The sequence below is a fragment of the Bos taurus genome, chromosome 4 (genome assembly GCF_002263795.3).
Source record: "Bos taurus isolate L1 Dominette 01449 registration number 42190680 breed Hereford chromosome 4, ARS-UCD2.0, whole genome shotgun sequence".
NCBI classification, from domain to species: domain Eukaryota; kingdom Metazoa; phylum Chordata; class Mammalia; order Artiodactyla; family Bovidae; genus Bos; species Bos taurus.
The window spans coordinates 15,527,576-15,545,722 of NC_037331.1; the positions used below are offsets into that span (position 1 = coordinate 15,527,576).

Genomic DNA, 18,147 nt, shown 5'->3' on the forward strand with positions numbered 1-18,147 from the left:
ATATGTTGAAGTCCTAAACCTTGGCACCAGTGAATGGGCCTTATTTGGTAACAAAGTTGACATGAGGTCATTATTGTGGGTCCTAATCCAGTGTGACTGGTGTCCTTATGAGAGGAAAATATAATGTGAAGACAGACACGTAGGGAGAACCCCATGTGACAAGAGAGCCAAGATTAGAGTAATATAGCTACAAGCCAAGGAATGCCAGGGATTGGCCACCACCAGAAGCTAAGAGGCAGAGGAAAATTGTCCCTGATAGGTTTTGGAGGAAGTGTGGCCCTGCAGACACCTTGATTTTTTACTTTTAGCCTCTAGAACCGTGAGAAAATAAATTTCTGTTATGTTAAGAAATTTGTGGTAATTTGTGACAGCAGCCCCTAAAAACTAGTATAAAAATGAGATGAAATAATGGGGACCCAAACATTGCTTCGAACTGTAAAATTCACTTATTATACCCTCTTTGAAGTCAATTTATAATTTAAGTCCTTTAAAATGTTCAGAGAAAACACATGATAGTATCAAACAGTATAACGCTGTCCTTGTTGTTGTTTAGTCATGTCTGACTCTTTGCAAACCCATGGACTGTAGCCCGCCAGGCTCCTCTGTCCGTGGGATTCTCCAGGCGAGAACGCTGGAGTGGGCTGCCATTTCCTTCTCCAGGGAAATGTGTCCTTACTGCATGTATTCAGAGCAAAAAATATTGAAAATAATGAAAAATCATTTCAACTAAACTCAAGTTTAATAACTAGTGAAAAAAGCACAGTGAACCTAAGAGTAAATAGTAGTGATAGTAATATTAGTTGCTCAGTCATCTCCGACTCTGGAGAAGGAAATGGCAGCCCACTCCAGTGTTCTTGCCTGGAGAATCCTAGGGACGGGGGAGCCTGGTGGCTGCCGTCTATGGGGTCACACAGAGTCAGACACGACTGAAGTGACTTAGCAGCAGCAGCATCTCCGACTCTTTGCAACCCCATGGACTGTAGCCTACCAGGCTCGTCTGCCGTGGAGTTCTTCAGGCAAGAATACTGAAGTGGGTGGCCATTTCCTTCTCCAAAAGTAAATAGTAGGATATAATAAAAATGAGAGAAAATCATAAACTTGCTGGCAAAAATCAAGAAGAATAACAAAATTAAAAGGTAATAAAAACTTAAACATACTAAGAAAATAAACTGTAATGATAAATATTTGTAAAAGAAAAGGCATAAAAAAACAGTATTAGGAATGAAAGGTGAATCTATATACATAGTAAAAATTTTAGTTATAGAAAATTTCTGTGACAATCTCAAACAAATATATTGGAAACATTAATACATGGATAATCTTCAAGAAAAATATAAATTACATAAATGACATAAGAAGGAATGGAAAAGCTAAATAAACCAATGCAATTAAATAAATTCAGTCAGTAATTGCAAGTCTGGACTTCCTCTCCCTCCAGGATCACAGGCTTAGTTGACTTTCCAGTCAAACTTACTAAATTTTTAAACATCTGAAGAACAGATATCCCCTCTCTTGTTTCTAAAACATAGAAAAAGAGGGAACTCTATCCAATTTATTTTATGAGGCTAATAAAACTTTGATTTAAAAAACCATACAAGATAAGAAAACTAAATTATAGACCAGTCTACCTAAGAAAAAGATTCCAACTTCAGGTTCTCATGTAAATGAAAGAATTTGTGTGTGTGTATGTGTGTGTGTGTGTGTGTTAGTTGCTCAGTCATGTCCAACTGTTTGCGACCCCATGGACGGTAGCCTCCCAGGCTCCTCCGTCCATGGATTCTCCAGGCAAGAATACTGGAGTGGGTTGCCATTCTCTTCTCCAGGGAATCTTTCCGACTCAGGGGTTGAACCCAGGTCTCCTGCATTGCAGGCGTATACTTTACCACCTAAGCCACCAGGGAAGCCTTGGAAGAATAGGAACCAGATTTAACTTCCCACCTGATGCAACTAAAAAAGCAGATAAAATACATGAAACAGTGACATTCCTGCTACAGTTTCCCAAGTTTACTATCTGGATCAAGTTTCCAGGCCATTGTTCAGGGAGAGAGAATCCAGGGAAAGTCCAGAAGTCTCTCTAATTTAAGGCGACAAAGCTAAGAGTCTGGATAAGCCAAGATATCAAAAATTCACAAAATAGATTACCAGAGAGGAAGGTGTGACATGAAGAGAGCGATGAAGATCTACTGAGCATCCCCCTTGAGTGTTTAAGTGAATACTGTTCAGCACAGAGTGAAGAAATTACCCCAGGCCATGAAAACAACCACTCGAAAGGATCAGAGAACTGAGGCAGGAGAGATATGGTGCCTGCTCCCAGCGGCAAGACAAAACTTCACAGTGCTGAGGGCATAGATGAGTTCTTTAAAGAGTACTGCCTTAGTAGTGGGGGAAAATTAGCCCCAGACTAGATACCGCTCCTGTCCTACCTAACAAATCTTAAAAGCAAGATCAGAATGCTTTGAGCATTACTGTTTTCAAGTAATGTAGAAGCATTAAGAAAAAGCATCTAAGAAAAAAAGCTCAAAAATATTTATAGGAATACAAAAAATATCTAGCACCTAAAAAGGTAAACTTCACAATGTTTGGCAGTGAATCAAAAGCTATTGAGGATTCAGAAAAGCTGCAGAAACATGACACAGGGGATAGAATTCATGAATAACATTAGGACAGTTATTATACTGCATTCCATATGTTCAAGAAACCAAAGGAAAATTAAAACTTGTTAATAGACATGATGCTTTCTAAGGCCCACTTGACTTCACATTCCAGGATGTCTGGCTCTAGGTGAGTGATCACACCATCGTGATTATCTGGGTCATGAAGCTCTTTTTTGTACAGTTCTTCTGTGTATTCTTGCCACCTCTTCTTAATATCTTCTGCTTCTGTTAGGTCCCTACCATTTCTGTCCTTTATCGAGCCCATCTTTGCATGAAATGTTCCCTTGGTATCTCTAATTTTCTTGAAGAGATCTCTAGTCTTTCCCATTCTGTTGTTTTCCTCTATTTCTTTGCATTGATCCCTGAGGAAGGCTTTCTATCTCTTCTTGCTATTCTTTGGAACTCTGCATTCAGATGCTTATATCTTTCCTTTTTTCCTCTGCTTTTCACTTCTCTTCTTTTCACAGCTATTTGTAAGGCCTCCCCAGATAGCCATTCTTGCTTTTTTTTGCATTTCTTTTCCATGAGGATGGCCTTGATCCCTGTCGCCTGTATAATGTCATGAACCTCCTTCCATAGTTCATCAGGCACTCTATCTATCAGATCTAGTCCCTTAAATCTATTTCTCACTTCCACTGTATAATCATAAGGGATTTGATTTAGGTCATACCTGAATGGTGTAGTGGTTTTCCCTACTTTCTTCAATTTAAGTCTGAATTTGCCAATAAGGGGTTCATGATCTGAGCCACAGTGAGCTCCCGGTCTTATTTTTGCTGACTGTACAGAGCTTCTCCATCTTTGGCTGCAAAGAATATAAATATCTGTTGCTTAGAAAGCATCACTATGAACAAAGCTAGTGGAGGTGATGGAATTCCAGTTGAGCTATTTCAAATCCTGAAAGTGCTGCAACTCAATATTGCAGCAAATTTGGAAAACTCAGCAGTGGCCACAGGACTGGAAAAGGTCAGTTTTCATTCCAATCCCAAAGAAAGGTAATGCCAAAGAATGCTCAGACTACTGCACAATTGCACTCATCTCACACGCTAGTAAAGTAATGCTCAAAATTCTCCAAGCCAGGCTTCAGCAATACGTGAACCGTGAACTTCAAGCTGGTTTTAGAAAAGGCAGAGGAACCAGAGATCAAATTGCCAACATCTGCTGGATCATGGAAAAAGCAAGAGAGTTCCAGAAAAACATCTATTTCTGCTTTATTGACTATGCCAAAGCCTTTGACTGTGTGGATCACAATAAACTGTGGAAAATTCTGAAAGAGATGGGAATACCAGACCACCTGACCTGCCTCTTGAGAAACCTATATGCAGGTCAGGAAGCAACAGTTAGAACTGAACATGGAACAACAGACTGGTTCCAAATAGGAAAAGGAGTACGTCAAGGCTGTATGTTGTCACCCTGATTATTTAACTTATATGCAGAGTACATCATGAGAAACGCTGGGCTGGAAGAAGCACAAGCTGGAATCAAGATTGCCGGGAGAAATATCAATAACCTCAGATATGCAGATGATACCACCCTTATGGCAGAAAGTGAAGAAGAACTAAAAAGCCTCTTGATGAAAGTGAAAGTGGAGAGTGAAAAAGTTGGCTTAAAGCTCAACATTCAGAAAACAAAGATCATGGCATCTGGTCCCATCACTTCATGGGAAATAGATGGGGAAACAGTGGAAACAGTATCAGATTATTTTGGGGGGCTCCAAAATCACTGCATATGGTGATTGCAGCCATGAAATTAAAAGATGCTTACTCCTTGGAAGAAAAGTTATGACCAACCTAGACAGCATGTTCAAAAGCAGAGACATTACTTTGCCAACAAAGGTCCATCTAGTCAAGACTATGGTTTTTCCAGTGGTCATGTATGGATGTGAGAGTTGGACTGTGAAGAAAGCTGAGCGCCGAAGAATTGATGCTTTTGAACTGTGGTGTTGGAGAAGACTCTTGAGAGTCCCTTGGACTGCAAGGAGATCCAACCAGTCCATTCTGAAGGAGATCAGCCCTGGGATTTCTTTGGAAGGAATGATGCTGAGGCTGAAACTCCAGTACTTTGGCCACCTGATGCAAAGAGTTGACTCGTTGGAAAAGACTCTGATGCTGGGAGGGATTGGGGGCAGGAGGAGAAGGGGACAACAGAGGATGAGATGGCTGGATGGCACCACTGACTCAATGGACGTGAGTCTGAGTGAACTCTGGGAGTTGGTGATGGACAGGGAGGCCTGGTGTGCTGTGATTCATGGGGCCGCAAAGAGTTGGACACAACCTTGTGACTGAACTGAACTCAACTGACTTTCCTTATAGACACGTTATAGTTAATTGAAAAGTACAAAAAAAGGAAACAATTCACAATCATAAAAATATACCCAAGGTACCTTTTTAACTAAAAAAAGTAGAAGATGTTTATGGATAAAATGAAAACTATTTTTGTGAAAAAGTAGAGAGTTTTACTCTGTGGTTTGAAAGACTCAATGTTTAATCTGAAGATTCAGTGCAATTTCAAAAACCCTGATGGAATATTTTGTCAAATTTGACAAGCCATTTCTAAAATGTATATATTAGAACCAAGAATAGCCAGGGAAGAAGATGACAGTATTTTCCCTATGGATGATAAAACATTATAAATCTATCATAATCCAGACAGAGAGATAGTAGCACTGAGAGATATTAATAGGCAAATGGAGTGTCATAAAGAACTCAGGCACTGATATTCACACATATAGAAACTTGATACATAACACTGGAGGTATTACAAGTCAGTGTGGCAATTTAATAACTGATGCTAGGATATTTGGTTATCATATAGGGAAAACTAGATTTCCTACCTTGTCCTAGCCACAAAAATAAATTCCAAGTGTATTAAAGATGTAAATTTTAAAAAGTAAAACACTGACATTTTCAAAAGAAAATAAGTAAAAATATATTATGACTTTAGGGTCAAGACATGTTTTAAAATAATATTCCAAAAACCCAAACCATAAAGGGATAGAAATACATCAAAATCAAAAACTTCTATGCACTGAAAAGCCCTCTAAGTAAAGTGAAAAAGGCAAACCATATCTTAAGCTCTGAGAGGAATACTCAGTATCCAAAAAATGAGCATCTACAGGAATTTATAAAAAAGAAAAACCGAGGTCCATTAAACAGTCAAAAACTGTTCAGTTAGATATCAGGGAATAAGAACTGAACCAATGAGATGTGTTTTTTTTTACACATTTCACACTGGCAAGAATGTAGCGAAAAGGGCATTGCTGTCTGTTGCTGGAAGGAAGATAAACTGGTCCGAACACTGTACCCATTGTCTATTTGGGGCAGAATTTTCACAATATGAAAACTGAAAACTTGTATACTCTGTGATCTTCCAATTCACAGCAATCTGTCATCTACTGATAGGAGAAATTTATATCCTTACACAAGACGAAACCCAGAGAATGTTTATGGCAGCATTATTAGCAAATGCACAAAATAGAAAGCAATTTAAATGTCCATCAGTAATGAAGTATTCTCATACAGTGTAGTATTGGAAAGCAATTAAACTGAAGCAAAGGCATATAAAAACACGAGACACAAGGCTGAGTATAAATATATTGCTGAATGATATATTATGTAAAGTTCAAGAATACAAACAAGCAATATATGGCTTATGAATAAAATTGTGGGAAAATCATATAAACTTTGAAAGAATGGTAAACACTAAATTCATGATAATGATTATGTCTGGGGAGGGAAGAGGGGACAGCAGAATTGGGGCGCACAGACAGAGACCTTCAGCTATCTGCAATACTTCTTGAAAACATTTTAGAATACATGTGGCAAAATGTTGATACTTGATAAAGCTGGGTTGTGGAATACATGGGTGTTCTTTGTTATTCTCTACAGTAGGGAGTGTATTTTAAGTATTTCATTTTTTAAAATGAGAGAAGCTTAAGATTACATGTCTATTTAGTGCAAGATTGGGATTTGAATTCAGGTAGTTTAAGTGCCTCATAGTCTCGCTACCCTATATGGCCCCTCTGAAATTGGCGTGAAATGACATAATATGTATATATACACATATATACTATAGACACGTATAGACATAAACATATATATATGTATATACATGTATATGTACATGGCATATTTAGTACTTAGCACATTGTATGACAGCAAAACAATTCAGCAAATGGCAGCTATTATCACTCTATTGGTATATTTTTTGTCTCTTGCAATTATATGTTTATGTAAATGAAATTTGTACATATTTGTCTTAGACTGTATCTTACATATTATTTTAATACCCAAACTCTCTTAAGAATCATGACGGTGACTTCAGAACAATGATGGATATTAATCCTCAGCGTGGCTTGCCAGATTCTAGATGCCTTCAGGATGAGTTATCGAAATTGTAAAGGGTAAAACAAGGATTCATTTATTATTCATCAGCACTTACTGATACCTATTGTGTCCCTCAAACTGAGGATTCATTAATAAAGAAGAAAAGGAAACAGAGCCCCTGCCCCAGTGGGGTATTACTGTTCAATGGAGATATAAAGCAAGCCATATATATGATTATAATTTTATTAATAGCCACACTTACAACTTTAAAAGAAACAAATAAAGACAATTCTAATAATATATTTTACTTAATACATCTGAAATTTTGTCATTTCAACATGTACTCCATATACAAATATATTAATCATATAGTTTACATTCATTTTTTGTACCAAGCTTTGTAATCCAGAGTGTATAGTACCTTTGTAGCAAACTCTTAGTTCATACCAGCCACATGTCAAGTATTCAGTAACTCCATGTGGCAAGTGCCTGCCGTTTCTAGAGGGCAGCGTGTTTCTAGAGGGTGTAGTACAATGAAGAGTAATTCAAAAAACATGCAAGTTAAGTGATAAAATCAAGGGGAACAAACAGTGTGCTTTTAAATAACTGGGTAACAGTAGTGGGGTAGACATACTTTAGGTTTAGTAAATGAATTTTAAGAAAGTATCTTTTGAGCTGAGACCTGAAGGATGAGGAGGAGCCAGCCACAAAACAAGAGAAGGGAAGTAAGCTTTAGTGAAATTCTACTAAACTTTTATAATATGGCAGGCAACAATGTTCTTAAAGAATCACTCTGAAAGAGGTGAAAGAGGACCTCTAACGCTAATTAATTAATAATAGAAACACAGTCATCATTAAAATAAACTAATGTTTTGGTTCTTCTTAAACCATATGAGTTAAGCATGAGACTCTCTTCTGAATAAATATTCTCCTCTGGATATAAATGAAGCTTTACATAATATGACATAAATTCCTCCAACTAGCTTAGACAGGAGAAGGCAATGGCACCCCACTCCAGTACTCTTGCCTGGAAAATCCCATGGACGGAGGAGCCTGGTGGGCTGCAGTCCATGGGGTCGCTAAGAGTCGGACACAACTGAGCGACTTCACTTTCCCTTTTCACTGTCATGCACTGGAGAAGGACATGGCAACCCACTCCAGTGTTCTTGCCTGGAGAATCGCGGGGACGGGGGAGCCTGGTGGGCTGCCGTCTAAGGGGTCGCACAGAGTCGGACACGACTGAAGCGACTTAGCAGCAGCAGCAGCAGCAGCTTAGACAACTCACCTTTGGACCTTGTACTCCGAGCCCCACTGGTCCTCTAGGGCCTGTAGGGCCCATCTGGCCAACTTCTCCCTAGTGAGGAAAGAGTATTTGAAGAGTATTTGACTCTAGCACCAAAATAAAAATAACACATACCTTACCTTTGATCTCCTAAGAGCAAAACATATCAGCAAAATAAGATAAAACTGAGTTTCATATACTCCATTCACATATGTGTATATATGCATTTATCTATTCAAATATAGATATATTTCAGGCAAATAGATATATGTACATATATATGTATATATGGTCTGATTTAAAAGACAGGCTGTGTATAATACTCAAAATTGACTTTGAGTCCCCAGGAAGGGCACGTGAAAAAGAGGAGCAGTTACAATCCACAGCAACTATAATTGACACATGAGAAACCAAGATTACCGCTGATCCAAAGCAGTATCGTAACCAGAGAGAACAACCTGAGCTTTCACCATTGAGCTCAAATCAGAAATTTCAAGGACAGTAACTGTATTCTATTGAGCTACTTCTCACAGGGGACTCTCGAAGGAATCTACTGAAAGGAAGGTACTCTCAGAGAAGTGAAGTGAAAGTCACTCAGTCGTGTCCGACTCTTTGCGACCCCATGGACTATACAGTCCATGGATTCTCCAGGCCAGAATACTGGAGTGGGTAGCCTTTCCCTTCTCCAGGGGATCTTCCCAACCCAGGGATTGAACTCAGGTCTACCACATTGCAGGCGGATTCTTTACCAGCTGAGCCACCAGGGGAGCCACAAGGGAAACGCTCAGAGAAGTGTTGATTTAATAATGCTTAGTGATTCTTTGAAGCAACATTAAGGACAGCTGGTTAAACAGTGTCATGCTTCTCCCCAAAGGATAAATAAGGATAATAATTTATCTTCTAAATTAGAACATAAATTGCCTCCAAGTTCATAGAAAACTTTTATTGGCTAGGTATTTCTGACTCCGTATCTTTAAATATTTTGGTTGTCGGACCTACTGTGTGATCATTGGTGAGAATAAAAACTAGCCAACCCACAGTAACCTCTACTGATATTACTGCTTGAGTTGCTTGAATAAGGTCTCACAAGTAAAAGTAATAAAAACAATAAATTGAGATGTGGAAGTATAGTCTGCCTCCTCGGTAGCCACCGGTTCCACATTTGTGGATTTGAAAGAGTCCCCATAAAATTAAGTCCCTCTGATGAGTTTGTGATTAACCTCTCTATCCAAAACTTTATTATTCCCTTTCTTGTCTGCGCTGTTCCCATTAGGGTTAAGAAGTATCAAAGAAACGGGGGGATTGAAACTGAGCAGGACCCTGTGGACCCCTCCTGGGTTCAAAAGCTCCTCCATTTCCCCTACTTCTTGTTTGTAGATAGACTTGAGTCTCCTGGGCCAGAGTTCCAAAGAGCAGGCACAGGCAGTTACTAGTTAGGGAAGAGAAGGAATGCAGAAACAAAGGAAAACCAGTTAAACAAGAAAAGTACTGACAATAGTTCAGGGATAAAGCAGTTCCTTCTCTTTAGGAACTTTAAGTCTTAGGGACTGGCATAACAATCTGATGGATATCTCTGAGTTGTTCTTTAAGAACTAAGATCTGCCTCCACCACCTGCCTTTTGTTTGTAGAAGCTTAGCATCTCTGACTCCATATTGTACCTATCTGTTCTGCTGCTTTAATCGCTGAGTCATGAACCTCTGCTCAGGTCTGCATGTAGACTTGTTAATTACTAAAGGGGTTCTGCTTGCAGATTACAGGTTATGCAAACTTACCTCACATGAGGAGATAAGAAAGTATGAACAAAAATAACGATTGTCTTGTCAAGATTTATAGGAACATCAGGACCAGACTCAGGTCAACTAACCAAGAACAAAATGTTATCACAACCCTCCTTGGGCCCTCACTGTGGTCATCCTTCTCTTCTTGATCTTAACCCTTTCCAGCTTCCCCCTTCCCTAGCAACAAAGAAGCTTGGTTTCTATCCCAAATTAGGATGGTTCTTTAGAACATTAGCACACCATCTTCTCAGTTTGTTGGCTTTCTGAAAAAAGTTGTTTTTCCTCTCCCCAACACTGTGCCTCTCGACTTACTGGCCCTTCATGCAGCAAGTGGTATGAGCTTGGACTCTGCTACAATTTAACCAACCTTGGTTGGAAAATACTCAGGAAAGAAATTCCAAAAAGTTCCAAAAGCAAAACCTGAATTTGCCACATGCCAGCAACTAAACGCTTTGTAATATTTACAATGTATTTGGTATTAGAAGTTATCTGGAGATGATTTTTTAAATACAGGGAGATATGACTAGATTAAGGGACTGGAGCATCCTAAGATTTTGATATGGGGAAGGGAGTGGGAATCCTAAAATCAACCTTCCAGCAGATGCCAAGGGACAAATGTGAAAGCTGCTAAGAGCATAAAGAATGCACATTACATTCTCTAGACCATTAGGAATATCAGTAGCATTTTGCATTAAATAGAGATCTCTGGTTTTGAAGTTCATCCCCTCTGCTGCCTTCCAAATGCACTGGCCACTGACCAGAAAACAACAGTTAGAAAATAGATTAAACTCTTCTCTCATTTAGAAGGTTACCTTGGGACCAGGTGAGCCTTGTCCTGGGGGCCCTTGTGGACCAGGTGGGCCAATGGGACCTTGGATTCCCTTTAAAATAAAATTTGAAGAATAATATTAGTGAAATTAAGAAGGAATTTAAACAAGAGAAGTTTCAAATCCTCCGAAGTAAAAGTTCAGTTCACATCCCATAGTTGATTACTTGTACTCAATTAATACTTATTGAATGGGTGGCTGAGGCTGCGAGGGGAACCACAATATGCAATTCTACCATTTTTCCATAGTAAGAGTAATTTTAACTGGCCTGCATTTCTGCTTAGAGTAAAAACCACCTTTCCTAATCCCTGTTGCAGCAGGTATTGCTTGGATTCTGTCCAATGGGATGTGAATGAGGGGATTTGTGCAATTTCATGCTGAAGGAAGGATATAGCGCTCCATCCCTGTTCCCCTCCCCCTTGCTGAAGTGACGACACGGAGCCTGCCTATCCTGGATCAGGTGGATGGGGAAAGCACTTTTGGAATGTCAGACTAACACGAATGAAGAAGCCAGAACCTCTGAAGACCTTAATGAACAGAGGAAACACACCAGCTTGGAGTTTTAAACAGGAGAAATACAGTTTCATCTTATTAACCTATTTCACTTCTCAGTTACATACAGGCAAACCTGTATCCTAGCTGTACCAAGGGATATCTATCAGGATGTGAAATTGAAAATTTGACCTAGGCTCTAAGAAGCAAAAGCCTGCAAACACAAAACTGAAGAATGTTCTAATACTTGCCTCTCATCCACACTGTGGGTATAAAAAAGGAGAAGATATGGGATTTAATAAGGTCTTCTCCAGAGAAAAGTCTCCTAAAGTGTTTTCTTTGAAGAAAATGGGGAGAAGTTTGCCACATTATAGAAAGGGAACATCAGTGAAACCTCTGGGAGACCTTGATTTTAGTTTTTGGAACACCATGGACCAGTGTCTGACTCGTTCCGAAGAAAGCTAAAATATGCTGTGATAGCCAAGAGAGGGCTGGGTGGGGTAAGCCCGTGCATCCAGAGCTTGTCAGTGCAAAGGCCATGCGAGTTTTTTTTCCTGTGGACCAGATGTACTCTAGATTCCTGGAGTTGGCCTGGAACTGCTTTGATTTCTGTCCAAGAGGACCTGGAAGAATAATGGAACTCCAGCTGAGAGAGTCCATATAGAGTAAATATATTCCCAGAAAAGCAGAGGCTGATGGGGAGAAACAGCTGGAGGAAGAAAGTCCTTTGTCGGTGTCCCAGGAGTGGCAGTGCAGGAACCCCACCGGGAAAAATGTCAGCATCAAACATCTGTCAAGACCAGAAGACCCAAAGCCATCTGACAATAGACCAGCCAAGAAAGAACCTCCATGCCCTTCCCGCCTGCTCCCATCCTCCCATCCTTGATTCAGCCTGGGAGGGATCAGAAGTACATTCTATCCCATGGACCACAAGCTCATACAAAATGAATGAAGATTAAAAGGAAAATTGATACGTTGACTAAATAGTTTGTATTACACAATTAAAACTGACTTGAAATTTAGAGGTAATCCTATGTATGTTTAGTCACTCAGTCATGTCTGACTCTTTGGGGACCCCAAGGACTGTAACCCACCAGTCTCCTCTGTCCATGGGATTTTCCAGGCAAGAATACTGGATTGGTTAGTCATTTCCTTCATCAGGGAATCTTCCTGACCTAGGGGTCGAACCCGCAGCTCCTGCCACATCTCCTTCATTGGAGGCACATTCTTTTACCCCTGAGCCACCGTGGAAACCCCTAGAGGTGATCCTATAACTTACTGTTACCTAAAAGTGATAGGAAAGTCTGTAGCCTGATGGCAATATTTTTTCTGTGGTAGGAAAAAGAAAAAACTTTCCCCATTGATAAAAAATTTAAAGGGATGATGAAAGAAAAACTAAGACTTTGTTTTATTTATCCCCCACAGGTCACGATTATGTAAAAAATGGCTGCAAATACATGATAATTTTATGACAAATGTGATCCTATTTTCTCCAGCTAGATGATACATCTGCTTGTTCATTTTTTAAGTACAGATATCATTCCCTTTTTCTCAGGTTAATGAAGATGAAGCACTTTGAACAATTTAAGGAAGCTAAGGTTCAGGATTTATGCTATGCTATGCTAAGTCACTTCAGTCGTGTCCGACTCTGTGTGACCCCATAGATAGCAGCCCACCAGGCTGCCCTGTTCCTGGGATTCTCCAGGCAAGAACACTGGAGTGGGTTGCCATTTCCTTCTCCAATGCATGAAAGTGAAAAGTGAAAGTGAAGTCGCTCAGTCGTGTCTGACTCTCAGCGACCCCATGGACTGCAGCCTACCAGGCTCCTCCATCCATGGGATTTTCCAGGCATTGAACCATTATAAGAAGGGAATCCTTCCTGACTTTTACAACAGTCTACAAGTACCACGTTAGGATCCAAAAAATTAAAAAGATATGTGCATATAGGCATGTACACATGTATATGTGGTTACTTATATTTCACTTTATTTTATAAGATATTTGAAGTAGTAAAGCCTCTAAATATTTAATGAAAATCTGCAGAGGCCACTTGAGAGAGATTGTAAACATGTTACTGGAAACAGAAGTTCCCTCAGAAACAGATGAGTGGGAAAATTAATGTCTATAAGAAAAGTGAGAAGATTTAACAATAACAGTAATTCAATGGGTAAGCATGTTATAGTAAGGATAAGAAGAAAAATGGGTAACCGCCTGTGAAGAGGTTAAATTTAAATAGAATATAAATCCCTTGTCTTAAAAGGGTAAACAAGTTTTTTTCTTTTTCAGTTTACAAATGACATATTGCATTCAATTTCCTACCCAGTAGGAGTCAGCTCCATATGGTCACATACACCTTGAAAGGTTTTTACTCTTGAACAAGAAAAGAAGAGGCTGAGAAAGCAGAAGTCAAAGAGGTGTGTTGGTTTTTTTTTTTTTTTTATCTTTTCAAGCTGTAGAACAACTTCCACTGAGAAACAGCATCTGAAAAGACTTGGCTTTCTTTGAACCTCATTTTCAGCCCCACAATGGTGACTCAGCACCAGGAACAGCACAAAACCCAGGATGTAACAGCATGGTCACTTCCAGGATCAGGAGCTTGCTGAAACTAGCAAAGAAAACGACAAAGCTGGAGAATGCCTGGTGGCATAGTCAAACCATGATCCTTATGTAGTCCAAAAACAACAGCTCTTAATTATTATCTAAATATTTATATACAGATTCATCTTGGCTTCTCCTGCACCTTAATCCTCCTGATGTATTATACTAGGACCGCTACCAAGGGGAAGGAAACAGAAAAAGGAGTAATATCCAACTTGGCTGTTGCTCGAATTAACAACAAAAAATACTGATTAATTAGCATATAATTAAAAATAAACTCAAGAATTTATGTCAATAATGATATTCTCAATTATCTCCTTTTTTATCCTTCTCTCCCTATTCTAGATAAGTGTTAGTTGTTCAGTCGTGTCCAACTCGGCAACCCCATGGACTGTAGTCCACCAGGTTCCTCTATTCATGAAATTCTCCAGGCAAGAATACTGGAGTGGGTAGCCATTCTGTTCTTCAGGAGATCTTCCCAATCCAGGGATAAAACCTGGGTCTCCCACATTGTAGGCAGATTCTTTACAGTTTGAGCCACCCATCCTAGATAAAGGAAGTACTATTTGTTCACTAGGCAATGGAATAATTTAAACCGTAATCATAAATTTTAAACTTTTTGCCACTTTCTACACAAGAGGACATTCAAAATAAATTTGGATTTGTTGGTCACTTTGATTAAATGAGATCATATAGGTAGACAGTAATGTTATATTCATATTATTTCAGTTAAACAAAATTGCCTCGCTTTTTGAAAAGTTATAATCAGAAGAATTTGGAAGAGGTTCCAGCCATAAATTCAGAGACAGCCTCACAGATCTTTCCTTTCTTCTGACCAAGAGGGACCAAGAGTCATTTATAAACCTGCTCTGTGGTTTGCTTCTATTCAGGAATGGTGCCCCTTCAGTAAAGTGAGTGCCTCTAATGCTGGGCCTTGTTTAGGTTTTTTTTTTTTTTTTTTTCTCTAGATTGCTATGTGGCTAGAAAATGGGAAACACTACTCTACTGGTGTCAGAACAGAATGGGATTTCATCAGTCATAAAGATTCAAGGGGAAAAGCAAACACAACCCACCAGGTAAATAAAATATTTCGTTTCCCTTGGGAAACTAAAAGCTCCAAAACCCTCATCCTGTAAATTGGCTTTAATGTTAACAGTCACAGCACCAAGAAACACACCATTTATTTTTTAAGTCTTTGTAAGTTCTCAAAACTAGAATCTTCTGGAACCATCTTATCCCTTCCTACATACCTGTTTGGATGAAAGTGAAAGTGAAGTCGCTCAGTCGTGTCCAACTCTTTGCGACCCCATGGGCAGTAGCCTGCACCAGGCTCCTCCATCCATGGGATTTTCTAGGCAAGAGTACTGGAGTGGGTTGCCATTTCCTTCTCCAGGGAATCTTCCTGACCCAGGGATCGAACCCAGGTCTCCCTCATTGTAGACAGATGCTTTACCATCTGAGCCAACACCATTGCAATTCCACTATCAAATGTACTTATAGCTGTTTGCCGGACTGGCCTTCAGTGAACACCAGGTTTAGGCCAGAATGTTCTGTATGAAAGGGAAAGAGAGAAAGCAGCAATTACCTGTTCCCCTTGACTCCCAATTCCAGGGATGCCCATCAGTCCTTGGGGTCCCACAGGTCCCATATCCCCCTGTGTAGAAATAAGCCAGAAATTTAAGAATACAGCTAACCTCATTCTTTCACACTTTGCTAATCTTGCAATATGATGGATTAAAGTCTATCTTTTAAACCATAAAGAAGTTCAACATGGAAAGTTACAAAACACCATTGCTTTTAAATAGTGTATGGTTCAAATTTGCCAAAATAGTGAATAATGTTTTCGCTATTTGGTCAAAAATGGTGTATGTTTGCACCAGCTTATATTCATCAATCATTTTTCCATAGAGAAACCAAAAATTCAAAAATTGTTTTTATAATGACACAAACACTTCTTGTTAAGATCATAGAAATATTTAAATATTTAAAACATATAAAATTCATAGGATGTAAGAAGATCAGTATTTGAGAAAGGAATTAAAGAATAATATTTTTTAAATTTCTAAATACCTTTTTCCTCCAAATCTTAACAAAAATTTTAAACTTTTTAAAAACATTTTAAAACTTAAGAAATTATCTAAGGTAAGTGCAGCAAAATGAAAGAACTTCACCTTCTTATTCCATGAATAATTTTGAGAAATAAAGTGAGAGTTATCAGTGAGAACAATATCATTCATCCTTTCTCTGTGTATTTCCACAAATATTTGTTTAGTGTTTATTGTGTGCTAGGAATTGCTCCAACATGGGGAAATAGCAGTGACCAAAACAGACAAAACTCTCTTTCCTCATAGATCTTTCATTTTCTTGGGGAACACAGAAGATAATAAACAAGACAGAAGAAATAATAGTATGCTGAATGATGGTACACGCTAAAGAGAAAAATAAATGGAGGAATGGAGAGATAGCTGCAATCTGGGGAAAGGTGATTCAGGATGGTCTCACTGATGAGAGGGGTAAACCAGGTAGAAACTTGGAGGAGAAGCATTCCAGGCAAAGCAAACATCCATGCAAGGAAGATGCCTAGAACATTCCAGAAACAGCAAGGAGACAATGTGGCTGGAGCTGGTGAGCATGAGGGAAAGCAGTGGAAGATGAAGTCAGGGATGTGTGTCAGTGGGCTCAGGCAGAGCAACTGATAGGGTCTTTTAGGCCATTGTGAGGGCTTTGGCTTTTCTCTACGTGAGCTGAGGAGCCACTAGAGGATTTGAGCAGAGGAGTAAAAGATCTGGCTTAGTCTTCAAACGTTCACTCTGCAAGCCACATTGAGAACAAACGGAAGAGATGTCCGTATGAGAGATGACTGTGGCCTGGACCAGGCTGTTGAGTGAAGGTGGTGGGGAGTGCTCAGATCCTAGATAGATTTTGCAAGTAAAGCCATCACGATTTGCTATAGATCGAGGATATCTTTGAGGTTTGTGGGAAAACATCAGTTCAGTTCAGTCACTCAGTCTTGTCTGACTCTGCAACCCCATGAACCGCAGCACGCCAGGCCTCCCTGTCCATCACCAACTCCCGGAGTTCACACAAACTCATGTCCATTGAGTCAGTGATGCCATCTAACCATCTCATCCTCTGTTGTCCCCTTCTCCTCCTGCCTTCAATCTTTCCCAACATCAGGGTCTTATCAAATGAGTCAGCTCTTCACATGAGGTGGCCAGAGTATTGGAGTTTCAGCTTTAGCATCACTCCTTCCAATGAACACCCAGGACTGATCTCCTTTAGGATGGACTGGTTGGACCTCCTTGTAGTCCAAGGGACACTCAAGAGTCTTCTCCAACACCATAGTTCAAAAGCATCAATTCTTTGGCACTCAGCTTTCTTCACAGTCCAACTCTCACATCCATACATGACCACTGGAAAAACCATAGCCTTGACTAGATGGACCTTTGTTGACAAAGTAAAGTCTCTGCTTTTGAATATGCTATCTAGGTTGGTCATAACTTTCCTTCAAAGGAGTAAGCGTCTTTTAATTTCATGGCTGCAATCACCATCCGCAGTGATTTTGGAGCCCCCCAAAATAAAGTCTCTCACTGTTTCCCCATCTATTTCCCATGAAGTGATGGGACCAGATAACATACTTGGGAAAGCATACTTGTCACTTATTGAGAGGGAAAAGACTGAGATGAAGCAAGGCTGGGGAAGGGTGTAATACCAGTAGCTCAGTTTGGGACGTGTTAAGTTTGAGATACCTAAAATAAACATTCAGGCAGAGATATCAAGTAGGTCAGAGGGGTGTGAGCTGGAGATGTCAATTTGGGAGCTCTCACGATATAGATGGTATTTGAAGTCAAGACTGGGTGAGTTTTCAAGTAGAAAGAGAAGAGAGAAGGTTCAAGGACTGAGCCCTTTGGGTGCTCCAAGTATTAGAGGTCAGAGAGATGAAAAACCAGCAGTGGAGACCGAAAAGTATACAGCCAGAGGGATCAGGTGAAGATATTCTTTCAAGAAGGTGAGGATCCTAGCAGATGATGCTACTGATAGGCCAAGTAAATTGACAACCAAGAGTTGACCACTGGACTAGGCAACATGGATAAATATGCTTTATTTATTTATTTATATTTGTGCTGGGTCTTCATTGCTTTGTATGTGTTTTCTCTATTGCCGCAAGCAGGGGCTGCTCTTCGTTGCAGTGC

At 39.6% G+C, this 18,147-nt stretch overlaps 1 protein-coding gene across 2 annotated transcripts in view; it reads right to left on the reverse strand.

The window, feature by feature from the left end:
• COL28A1 (collagen type XXVIII alpha 1 chain) overlaps window positions 1-18,147 on the reverse strand; it is a 181,519-nt gene that overhangs the window by 102,052 nt on the left and 61,320 nt on the right. For both annotated transcript variants that reach the window (XM_024990989.2, XM_024990987.2), the window contains exons 16-18: window positions 15,540-15,608; window positions 10,850-10,918; window positions 8,262-8,330 (exon numbers count right to left, since the gene is read on the reverse strand). In XM_024990989.2, coding sequence (XP_024846757.1) covers window positions 8,262-8,330; window positions 10,850-10,918; window positions 15,540-15,608 — 207 coding nt within the window. The remainder of the gene's footprint in view (window positions 1-8,261; window positions 8,331-10,849; window positions 10,919-15,539; window positions 15,609-18,147) is intronic.